Here is a 12240-nt window from a genome sequence, read left to right on the forward strand (position 1 = left end):
TTCGGAATATGTACTCAGGTTGCGTTTCCATCAAGCGGCGGCTTTTTCCGACCAATGGCGAACTTAAAAACGGCTTTGCATACTTTTGCCTATATATGGTGCGTTCGAATAACGCTATTAGCGCTATTTCTGTCATTGGCCTAGTTTCCACCGAGGCTTAAAACCGGATCAGAATGTAAGAACCAACCAACTACAGTCGAGCATTCCCCTGTCGTTCGACTGTAAAGGCCCGTCTACAATACACAGAGTAAGAAGTAAGAGTAAGAAATTGACCAATCACAGTCGAATGTGAGAAGAATAATCGACTGTGATTGGTCAATTTCTTACTCTTCTTACTCCGTGTATTGTAGACGGGCCTTAATCCAATCAGCGCGACGAATCATAAAACGGTTGCAAAACTGCTGAGTCTACTGAACGCAGCCATTCTATCTTATTGTTTATTAGACGTAAAAGATAGAATGTCACAAATAGCGCTAATAGCGTCTCCCCGAACGCACCAATAATCTTTAACAAAAAAAAAAACGTCTTCTTGAAAATTAGAAATTTTTAACCATAAAATGTAAAAAGAATTGCATAAAAAATATTTTCTAATATTTTTGATTCTTTCGTATTTCTCAATTTAAATCCGATGTTTTTAGTAAGTATCTATTCGTGTTGCTTGCACTTTTGGTACTCAGATTCTTTATTTCCTTCTCTTTTCAACGTGGATAAAATTTCTAAGAATTTCCAGCAATGCGAATAAATTTAATGCTACAAATGTTGTCGATTTTTTAATGCTATATTTTGATATTTTTAATTCTTAATCTTTGTAACATTTTATTCTTTTCTTTCCTTCAAGCTTTATAGCTGAATCTTTGTGTGTTTTCATCTTTCCTTCTTTTCTCGTTGTAAATACAATGTCGAATCTTTCTTCCAAATAAGTTAAATAAACTTAATAATTCTATTCGTGTTAATAAAACAACACAAATATCTGTATTATAATTATAACACAGATTAGTTGATCAACAATTGGAGTTTAATTGAAGTTGCTCTAATTTATACGCTTATTTCAATTATTGAACGCAACGGAACACATCCAGGCCTGTTCTTTTTATCTGAACTTTCGCACCAGTTCATCTTATTCCCTTTTCTCTTCAGGAGGAAAGGAAGAAGAAGAAAGTTGTCCTGATGCAAAAAGTTCAGCCTGTTCAAAAAGAACAGGCCTATCGACTCCCGCGCTTCGAGTTTCGAGTACTTGAACAGAGAATCGAGAGATCGCGATTGCTCGCGATTCTCAACCGCCGTTCATCCCTCTTTGTATCGCGCATTTACCCGCGACCCAACCGTCATTAAAGAGGCAGCAGCGACCGGACCGGTTCGTTGTCGTCCGTTGTAGTCCGCTGTTCGTTTCCTGGTTTCGTCAGGTTTGGGTTTCACCTATCTCACACGCGGATCCCGACTCCGTGCTACGAAGGTAGGATCCGTTGATCGGGAATACGGAATCTGGCCGCGGACACCGCGGAGGTAGAAATTCGCGTCACGTCGCGACGTACCTCGCCGTGACGTTGTTCCTCGCGCGCGCACTTTGTCCTCCACGTTTCGCCCTTCTTTCACGTCCGTAGTTCCACGTCCGGCGTACGCCGGACGACCCCGTTGCCCTCGTGCCACGTGCACGTTCCCACCAAGCCATCCCGGTCGAATTCTCCCGTGGAACCGAGCGTCGTGAGGCGCGAATCTTGGCGCCCTTAGTTGCCTTTAGTCTCGTCCTCTCAATGTCATTCAACGTGCCGTCTCGCACCTCGCCTACGTTCTCGCCACCCGCATCCGATCTCGCCTCGTGCTCTCGTTAGCCCTCTTCTCTTGTGCAACCGAAAGTTCGGAATAATCTTCCTCTCGACTCTCAAGTTCGCGCGCAGACCGATTCGCTTGGTCGAGGGGTTCGTGAAAATTCGAGCGTGTAAAGCCAGCGGCACACGATGCACGTTTTCTCGCTTGCAGTGAATTGCTGAAAATTATGTGTTCTCGGCAATTCTAGTAATTTACCGTAATGCAAGTGAGAAGATATGCGTCGTGTGCCGCTCGCTTAATATTTAGCACGAAATCAACGTGACTTGAGGCTATGTCTGTCCGAATGCTCCTTTTATCCTACCACGTACGTCTTGTGCGATCTCGTGAATTTGGCACGTTATTTTACGCGAGCATCACGTCACATTGTACATTTTTGTGTCTGAGAAATTTAACCAATTTTCCTAAGTTTATTGCCTAGAACAGAGTACCTTGTAGCCAAGTTGTTGAAACACTTTTTTTTTTTTTAGCAAGTGTTTTGTCCCTTAAGCTTAAATGAAATAATTTGTATTTATTAGGAATCTAAATCAAGATCTTATCTTATTGAATTGTTCCCTGTGATAGTGAAAGAATTTATGTTACATTAGGCCTGTTCTTTTTGGTTAAACTTTTGCCAGTTCATCTTTCTTTTCTTCTTCCAGAAGAGAAAAGGAAGAAAGATAAACTGTGCAAAAGTTCAGCTAAAGAGAACAGGCTTCTAGAGATTTCTCCTGCTACTCATTGTATGTAATAATCGAGCTACTTACACGCTTTTTTACCTACTTATTCCTAAATTACGTTGCAAAAACAAGTTATTAGAGATTTGCTCAAAATTAGTTGCTTGCCTTTTTATTTATACATACGTAGCAATGTATATTCTCATAAATGTTGGCACTGCTTTAATGATCGAGTCACGTGGAGTTACCATGTATTGTATAGTAGTGTACAGATATACAAATACATGTAATTCTCAGTCTACGTAAAATTCAAATAGATTGAAGAGAGTTTGATGTTACCAAGTTTACAGCTTTAAAAATCAAGTTTACAGCTGTGAACGCTAAGAAACTTTTAGATTAGAATAATAGATAATTGGCCAAAGGAAGTGAATTGATATAGCGACACATTTGAATTGTAGTAATATGACAACCGATCCGGAACGCGCCGCCAATGCTAGCGGTACAGAATCCGTTGAAGACGAAGACGATAACCATCGCAAAATTTTACGTAGACCTGATGTGTTAGCTGCTCTTCGAGATGGTATTACTGCAGCAGGATTAGAGGTATTGCAATATTATGTCCAGTCTTCATTCGGTCAACTATATACAAATATATACATATATATATATTGGAGTTACATAAATTGTTAATGAAGCGCGTATCATTTTATAATGGTATTGCAAAAATCTTTTTCTGATTCGCATGCTCCCCCCCTCCCCCGATGCTTGTTTGCTTTTACATCCCATTTGACTGACAATTTTTAATTGAATACATCTTACATGTTTATTACGCATCTCGTTGAATAGTGGATGTCATTTGTAACTTCTCCTAATTTAAATAAAATTATATTGATATTTTTTCATCACCATTGACTTGCGCTCTGTATCTTATCAATAAATTTGCCATTGTTTTATTAAATTAAAAAGAAACGAAAACATTTAGTAAAGCTTAATAAAATATAAAATATCAAAATATATTTGATTGTAACAAAGTTTTACAAGTCCAATTGTATTTTTAGCAAATGCAGTCTCTTCCTGCTCCCGTCAAACGCAGGATCAAGGCATTGAAACAACTGCAACTCGTTACCACTAACATTGAGGCTAAATTTTATGAGGAGGTCCATGCCTTGGAATGTGAATATTATAAAATGTGTGCACCCTTATACGAGAAGCGGTGTGAGATAGTATCGGGTGCTTACGAACCAACCGATGAGCAATGCGTTTGGGACAGTGATGATGATGAAGAAACGCTAAATAATTATATGAAAGAGAAGGCAAAGATCGAGGATTCTGTAGAAACAAAGGAAGCGTATGTTATTGTTTTTTAAATAATATGTATCTGCTTGTACATATTTAAGAAAGATTAGATACGATTTATTAGACATGCAATTAATTACTGCATATTAATTTGTATAATGTATTTTAGAACGGAGAATGAGGATGATACTAAAGGTATCCCCGATTTCTGGCTAACAATATTTAAGAATGTAAGTACGCTATCCGAAATGGTTCAGGAACATGACGAACCGATCTTGAAGCATCTACATGATATCAAAGTAAAATTTCTGCCATCGAATCCAATGGTAAGTTATGGAACAAAGTGATAAATTAACAATTAGAAAAAGAGTTTGATTAAAATTAATATTCTTTTTAGGGATTTGTTCTCGAATTCTATTTTACACCCAACGAATATTTCTCGAACACAATACTCACTAAAGAATATATCATGAAATGTACTCCAGATAAGAACGATCCATTCAGTTTCGAAGGACCGGAGATATATAAATGCAAAGTAAAGCTTTTACTTGATCTAATTAATTTCCAAATAATTACGATACTAAATGCGAGAATTTTTTCATAGGGTTGTGTAATTGATTGGAAAAAAGGCAAGAATGTTACAATTAAAACTATTAAGAAAAATCAGAAGCATAAATCTCGAGGATCCATGCGTACTGTGACGAAAACTGTTCAAAACGATTCCTTCTTTAATTTCTTTAGTCCACCAATTGGTAATTAATATTATACCTATCTTTTAATTTTCTGTGTAGAATTAAAAAAACATACTTGACTTGCAATTTAATTTTGGTTTAAACATTTTCAGTGCCAGAAGACTCGGAAGCTGATATGGATGATGATACTCAAGCTTTATTAACCAGCGATTTTGAATTAGGTCATTATATTAGAGAACGCATAGTTCCTAGAGCTGTACTTTACTATACAGGTAATGTCCATGATTATATTGATACAATTTTTTATTGTGAACATAATGGATATGGAGCAACAATTTTTTTTTTTAATTAAAAGAAACTGCTAACATGCGACATATAAAGTTGATCAATATTTAAATTTCGAAGTATATCTGTAATTAGTATATTCTTGTGTTTATTTTTGCGAATATTTTCATTACGAGACAAATTTAATTTCAGGCGAAGGTTTAGATGATGAAGACGAGGATTACGAAGACGAGGATGAAGGAGATGATGATGAAGACGAGGAAGATGAGGAAGAGGAGGCATCTTCTCCTGTTAATGCGCCTTCAGGTGGGAAACAAGGCGATGATCCCAATGAGTGTAAACAACAGTAGAATTACATTAATTGTGCCGTAATGAAAAAAGAAAAAAATCGTTCGTGCGTTACAGTATGCAACAACACACTAACGACACCTCTGACCGATAACTGCCTAGATAATCCTGCACCTTGTGGCTCCAAATGTAATCCCTGTTCTTCGTATCAATCATCTAATCATATCATATCTCCTATTCCAGATCAAGCATAGAACTCTTCAACATACTACCAGTGATACAAAAAAACATTTAACAAAAGAAATTATACGTACCAATCTTCCCTATATCGCCGTTGATGATGAGTAGAATGTGCGCCTCATTATACTTCTGCTATAAGGTTTTAATCATAAGTATATAATAATTGCTCTCGCTCTCGACACTAATTATCAATTTTTAATTGCTTCATTTTATACTACTTGTTACGTTTTTATATGCGCTGACAGAGAGGTTGTTTGAATTCTTTTCCGAGAAACGCACGTTGCTCTATGGATAAATTTTTGGGTACTGTTGAAGCATTTTTAATACAAAAGTGAAGAAAAAAATATTACTGTGTTCTGTGTTTCATTCTTTGTTTTTATTCCTTCATAAAGTGTCCTTCCAAGACCTTCGTAAAAAGAATGATCTTTGGGCATTATTTACAATTGTTATATTAATGTCATTCATGCTTTCATCTATAAATTCGCTACGGAAACGTTTGATACGATTTTGTATTATGTCGAAACAATTCTGAATATATATAATATTTAAACGTAGTTTAAAACGCATACGTCAGATATATATATGAAAATATAATATAAAAAACATTCGCATATATCACGTTTTGAATTCTCGAGTACACTAAAGAAGAATCTTGATAGGTAGAATTTTGGTTTAAAGATTTTTCTGAAAGGGATTTCTTTTCGAGATTTAGTTTTAATTTTAACAAACATTTCTTTCGGAGTTAAATAACATTTTTTACGTTATTTGTTATTTTCGATGTAAGAAGCGGCAACAATTTTTACTTTGTATCTTGGCCCATCTCGGAAGCTATTTTTTAGTTCATCAACAGTAATCTTTGGAGAAATTCTAGTCCTCGTGCCACGTCAGCTATATTAAACTTTGTGGAGCAGATCATAAAATTTATAATTAATATAGAACTGAACGTGTAATCATGTAACGATATATGATTCCATAACATTTTTTTATATCTGTATTTAAATTTCTCATACGAACATATTCTCATGCATATTAGATTTGATGAACACTTAGGTATTTTGCGCTATGTTAAAATGCGGTAATTTATGCTGTGCAATATTGCACGTCAATATAGTCGAAAACGTGCGTCATCGAAATGAATGTATATTAATTACTGCGAATGTGCGATTCATTTACATTCACTATGAACGACTGGTTGTAAAAAAATGGCACGCGTGTTCTTGAAAGAAAAATTTAAAAAACGATTTGCGCCAGGAAAGAATTGACAATGTAATCTTGCACAGCGTATAATCTAATATTCTTGTATATAATGTAATACAGGGATATATATATATAAAAGATACACCTTACTTCTAATAAAACAAACTACGCATTTGATATTATGATACCTAGAATGTTGTAAATAAATAACTGTACAAGGACTGAAAAATTGATCGAAATAATTAATTGCAAATTAATTTCGCTGAAATATCTCAAATAGAATATGTCGTTTTTATCGTTAAATGGCACATGCCTAACGGTAAAACGATAATAATAAATATAAAATCGCTTTGCTTACGATTCTTATTATTGGAACGGTTTACTTGCAATCGAATTTTTAGTCGTTTGCATGTATCGCGTTTGTTTTGATCCTCTAAAAAGTACTTATAAAAATACAATTTCTAGATAATGTATTATCTCTCTCTTTCTCCCTCTCTTTCTTTTTGGCTAGAGTTTTACATCGATATGAAGAAACTCTAAATTATGAAAATTTTCGTTAGGCCACGACTTAAGAAGATGATATAAGATAATGGGATGTGATGAAGGTAGGAGAGTCAGGTACCAATTTGCTCTCGCAAAAATGTACCGACCCGACTGCAACAAGCCAACAGAAAGAAATAAATCGTACGATTTTTCTCTCATTTTGTCAGAATGGCAGATCAAGTCTTGCTCTGATCCCCTCCTCCATTTTCAGTGTATGTAGAGCTGTTTCGGGAGGTTCGTTATTCAATTATCAATTTAAAGACACTGAAAAAAATTATTTTAATTCTGTGTCTGACAATATTTTTTACTAAGCATTTCCCTCTTCATCTTCGTCCTCGCACGATACCGCCTCGGTACTACGAGGCAACAGCATAGATACATGACCGTATCTAAGAAAAAATTATTTCATTAAAATTGTCAAACATCCTGTAATCTACGTATAAAATACATCTGCGAGATCTCACACACATAAAAAAGGTATATGTGTTACTATTTATACATTTAATTATAGGATATATTGTGTGCAATTATATCATGTGTTATATGATCTGTTTTATGTATATATATATGTATAACACATTATGTATATATATATATGTATGTGTATATATATATATATATATAGTTAATAATATTTGTACTTACTTGCTGCTTCTGTACTTCTCCTGTATTGCCGTTTGCTGAAAGTTAGGAGCATTGGAGAAAGTTCTGTTCAAGTACGCAATACATTCCTTAAGAGTTTTTAAATTGTATCCAGTTGACAGTTCCAATTCGTGTGGCCAAATCTCTTCATGTAACGTATGCCGCGCTAGAGCTATCGCGGACGCAGCCAAGTGACTGGGCAAATATTGTAAGTATGGGTCCCCCTCCAACATTGACAACTCACATAAGTACTAAAATAACAAAATATGTGTGAAACTTCTTAAAAATTAAGGAAAGAAAAAAATTAAGGATGTTACATATATTTTTTAATAAAATGAAAAAATTATGAAAAAAATACAAATTTTTCGATATTGTATTTGAAAATAATACAAAAAGTTTGGCAGATTTAGAATCTGGATAAAATACTATTTCAACAAGTTAACATGTTTAAAAAAAAATAATTAAGATAAAAAATTAGAAAATTTTCATTTAAACTATACAACTGTATCATTAAATATGAATATTGAGTTATTGAAACATATTCATACGTATATAAATTTTTTGTACGAAAAATGTAAATTTCCAATTTTTGTTATTTTTTGTAAAGATTATATACTTAACATATCCCTAAGAAATTTTAGAGAATACAGCAACATTAAATATTTATACTCATTAAAACTTACCATTGCCAAAAATTTAATTTTTTCCGACAAGTTGTTGCTGATACAGTATTCCATAAGAAATGTGACATGCGTCGGTACAGTTAAATCGAACGATAAAACTCTCAATATTAAATTTTCCATTTTTATCACTTGTGTTTTTGAATATGTATCATCCGTAATATATACAAATTCTCCTACATCGGGAGGATAAATCTCCTCGTATTTCCTATTAGATATAAATACATTATATTTTTACAAAATAAGAATTTTATTAAAAAATTAAAGTGTCGAACAGTTTATATTCGATAAGAATTGTCGTATACAGATTTTGTCAAAGTATGATTATTCAAAATAAACTCACGCTGCAATAAACATAGCGGCAGTCCCAACAAGTTGTAATTTTGATCTTACAACACTCATGTACGATAAAAAGCGATCAATATATGAAATGGCCAAGTAAAGCGTCTCGTCCTGTAATCGATATTCTTCAGCTACCTCTACAAGCCAATCTATCAATATAGATCTCATTGAATACGTAATATCAGGTTGTTTCTTCATATAACCAGACTTTGGTCTATGTAGTGACTGAAAAAAAGATAATAGAAATCTTAGTATTGAAATAAATAAAAGTTTTCCAGAGATTTTTTTCTCTAGACATAGAATGAAAGTTACTCTTTTCATAATAAAAAATATTTAAATGAAAAATATATATGAAAAATATATTTAGATTAAACATTATTAACTTAATATTAAATTTCTATAACCCTTAAATACAAACGATGATTTTTCCGATCTTTTACACACAATGGGTCATTTGTATTTCAAATTAATTTTCAACACTTTAACATATAACAATTATTTTTACATATATTTTAACATCTTTAGAAAATAATTTGTACGGTTATGTATTTTAAAAAATTATATATAAATGTTATAACTTGATAATCTTAGTTTTTCGAAGAAAAAATACAGGATATGAATGACCCAATCGTGTGTGAATTAAAAATTTAAAAAATCTTGTTAAATCAATTTACTTTAATAAGAAATTTATTGAGATTTTGTAAAAAATCCTCGAAAATTTCTGGATTATTTCTAGATATTTTTGTTCAAAATTCCAAGATTAGAGAATTTTTTGATGCAACTTTAAAATAAAGGAGTGAAATTGGTGTGCAACATAAATTAAAGTATTGAAAATTAATAAAGGACAGAGATTCCACAATAGATATAGTTTTACAATAATAGATGACATCTTATCATTTTCTACAATTAGAGCCGTAAAATCTATATAGCTTAATATAATGAATGAGCATTATAATATAATATCAGTGAACCACTCTATTTTGAGTAATGTTTTCTACTGTCAACCTGATTTTTTTTTTTTAGAAAACCCGTGAGAGTACGTGAATATACACGGACGCTATATTTATTGCTAACCGATTGTCATTTTGCGTTATCAAGAAAAAATGATTATTCAAAGAAACTTTTAAGAAAAAGACAGAATTTAAATTTAAAAAAATTCCAAAAATTTCCGAGTCTTGATAAAATTTCATGAAAATCCCTGATTTTCAAGGATAGAAATGAAATCTCCTGAAAATTTCAAGTTTTGTAGAATTTTCCAGGAAAACATCTCGTTTAATATTAATTTATACAAATTAATATAGAATAAAGACAAGCGTATACCTCTGATGTTCGTAAATAATTGTATATATCAGCTCTATATTCATCTACATCAAAAATATTAATTCTCAATTCCTTATTACATTCTCTTCTGAGTCTATACTCCTCATTGGAAGAACTGCTATATGTGAGAGATTTCTCCAATGACATTCCCAGGGACATGGGACTATCTTTCAATAAGATATCATCCTTCTTTATTTGATCGACTTCTTCGATCTTATTACAAAACGCATAAGTAGAAGTGCTATCTATAGTGTGTATTTCTAATCTTGGCTGTTCTTTATCGGACTTTGCTGTTGTTTCTTTTATTTCCTTGTTCTCCTTTGAGTTTCTAAGGACAACCGATGTCTCTTCTTCTAATTTATCCTCATAAATTTTGATGGTTGGTTCCTCCTTATTATAAAAGTCTTCTTCATAAATTTTGAAAGGCTCCGATTGCATAGGTATAAACGGTTTAGCTTTGACATACTTCTCATCTTTGTAGATCTCCTGCTAAAAAAGAAAAACAGAAGAAATTCAATAACACATGTGAATTTCTGACACTTAACTTTCTGCTGTAAATCATTTAGCAATAATAAATGTTCAATGCAATACCTGACTCTCCTCGAAAAATAATCAACTAAGGCAAGTATTTTAATTCATAATATACAAACTTTTACAGAGTAAAAGTAAAAAAAAACTTATCTTACATGCTAAATTAAATTGTAATAGGTAAAGAGAAGCTAACTTAAAATCTACGATCGCAGCGGAGAGATTTCCACCAGAGGAAAATAATTATGAAGACTGCAACTAATAAATCTCTCTCTCTCTCTCTATTAATCTATAATATTAATTTCAATTCATAACCGCATCGAGATGGATTCTTTCAAGAATCCAGCGAAGGCGCGAACGGCATGTCAGAAACGTGGTTCGCGACGTCTATCGCGGTTTCGAGGAGAGCAAAGTGAGAGAGACGAGAAATGGATTTACGTACAGGTTTCGTCCCGTTCCGAGGGCAATTGGTGTGCAGGACTCCGAGGACGGCGCGTTTCGACTGGTGCAACACTTGTGTTTGTGTGCTCACGGCAGCGGCGGTGGCGGCGACGAGGTTCTCCTTCCCGCGTCCGCGCAAATCGCCGATAATGCGATTCTCCTGATCCTCCTGGTGTATCCTGATTGCAGCCATTATCGCCGTGACTCACGCGATGATATCCCTCACGCACGAAAGAAATTCAGTCAACGTGTATGGGACCGTGGGACTCCACCGCCGGGACGAGACACCGGGTGACAATAAAAGACTGATAAATAACAATGTGCGCGCGTCCGTCCCGGTTTCTTCGCGTTCCGCGACGAAACGTAGATGCTCCCGGACGACTTTACAACTGGTCAGGCATGACAGGAATTGCAGGAAACTCGGGCGCACTCGGCAACCAACGGGCCACGGTTGCCGTTTGATTTCAAACAAACGTAACTCAACCAGCTGGCCGCTGGCGGGACGTTATCGAGATCGTTGCGCAAAATGGCCAATGGCAAGCGTGGGAAACGTATCGGCCAATCGCAACGTTGCTCATTTGACTGCGCGTTCGCAAACGCGTCCTTTTGCGCGCTCGCGCGTGCGTCGATTTTAAAAGCGAGAGAGATTTTAAAAGAGAGTGAACTCATATATATAGCGTATTCGATTTACTGACTCGACCCGACTCCGAGTCAACAGTCTGGTCTTTTCAGCTGCATTTCTTACACAATTTAGCTCTTCTTTTGCAGCTAAACAGAACAGACTGTTGACTCGGAGTCGGGTCGAGTCAGTAAATCGAATACGCTGTTACACTTGAGTATCGCTACATCTCGAAAAAGAACAGAGTACATGACGTCATTTCGTTACAGTGTACACAAAAAAAACGATGTAGTGTACACTTCTTGAACTAGTGCAAGCAGTGCGGAGAAAAAAAATGTTCCAACATACTCCTACCATAGCTCCTACTCACTCCAACGCGCTTGATAGAGTGAGTAGGAGGTATGGTAGGAGTATGTTGGAACATGTTGGAGCATGCGACGCGAACAAACCTTAGGATATGAGCACAAGGATAGGCATTGCCTATAGGTCCGTCTACAATACACGGAGTAAGAAGTAAGAGTAAGAAATTGACCAATCACAGTCGATTATTCTTCTCGCATTCGACTGTGATTGGTCAATTTCTTACTCTTACTTCTTACTCCGTGTATTGTAGACGGGCCTTTACAATACACCACTGCGCTCGGCTG

General features: G+C 34.8%; 2 protein-coding genes across 5 annotated transcripts; one reads left to right on the forward strand and one right to left on the reverse strand.

Moving 5' to 3' along the window:
• Positions 1-1290: 1290 nt before the first annotated feature.
• On the forward strand, positions 1291-5627 carry Nap1 (Nucleosome assembly protein 1). 3 transcript variants are annotated; one of them, XM_018510229.1, is made up of 9 exons: positions 1291-1453; positions 2939-3083; positions 3539-3828; positions 3946-4102; positions 4174-4311; positions 4381-4528; positions 4621-4740; positions 4946-5059; positions 5285-5627. In XM_018510229.1, the coding sequence occupies exons 2-9, from the start codon at positions 2943-2945 to the stop codon at positions 5293-5295; spliced, it is 1119 nt and encodes a 372-aa protein (XP_018365731.1). In that variant the 5' UTR covers positions 1291-1453; positions 2939-2942; the 3' UTR covers positions 5296-5627. The 3 variants fall into 3 exon arrangements, with proteins under 3 accessions (XP_018365731.1, XP_018365724.1, XP_018365737.1); XM_018510222.1 differs by having other exon boundaries at positions 4946-5627; XM_018510235.1 differs by lacking the exon at positions 2939-3083 and having other exon boundaries at positions 1292-1453; positions 4946-5627.
• A 446-nt stretch (positions 5628-6073) lies between these two features.
• CycA (cyclin A) lies at positions 6074-11479 on the reverse strand. 2 transcript variants are annotated; one of them, XM_018509074.1, is made up of 6 exons: positions 10976-11479; positions 10006-10491; positions 8687-8910; positions 8347-8551; positions 7667-7914; positions 6074-7410 (listed from the first exon to the last, which is right to left on the reverse strand). In XM_018509074.1, the coding sequence occupies exons 1-6, from the start codon at positions 11165-11167 to the stop codon at positions 7329-7331; spliced, it is 1437 nt and encodes a 478-aa protein (XP_018364576.1). In that variant the 5' UTR covers positions 11168-11479; the 3' UTR covers positions 6074-7328. The 2 variants fall into 2 exon arrangements, with proteins under 2 accessions (XP_018364576.1, XP_018364566.1); XM_018509064.1 differs by having other exon boundaries at positions 10006-10494.
• Between the last annotated feature and the right edge of the window lie 761 nt (positions 11480-12240).

This window comes from Trachymyrmex cornetzi, unplaced genomic scaffold, assembly GCF_001594075.2.
Source record: "Trachymyrmex cornetzi isolate Tcor2-1 unplaced genomic scaffold, Tcor1.1 scaffold11, whole genome shotgun sequence".
Classification (NCBI taxonomy): domain Eukaryota; kingdom Metazoa; phylum Arthropoda; class Insecta; order Hymenoptera; family Formicidae; genus Trachymyrmex; species Trachymyrmex cornetzi.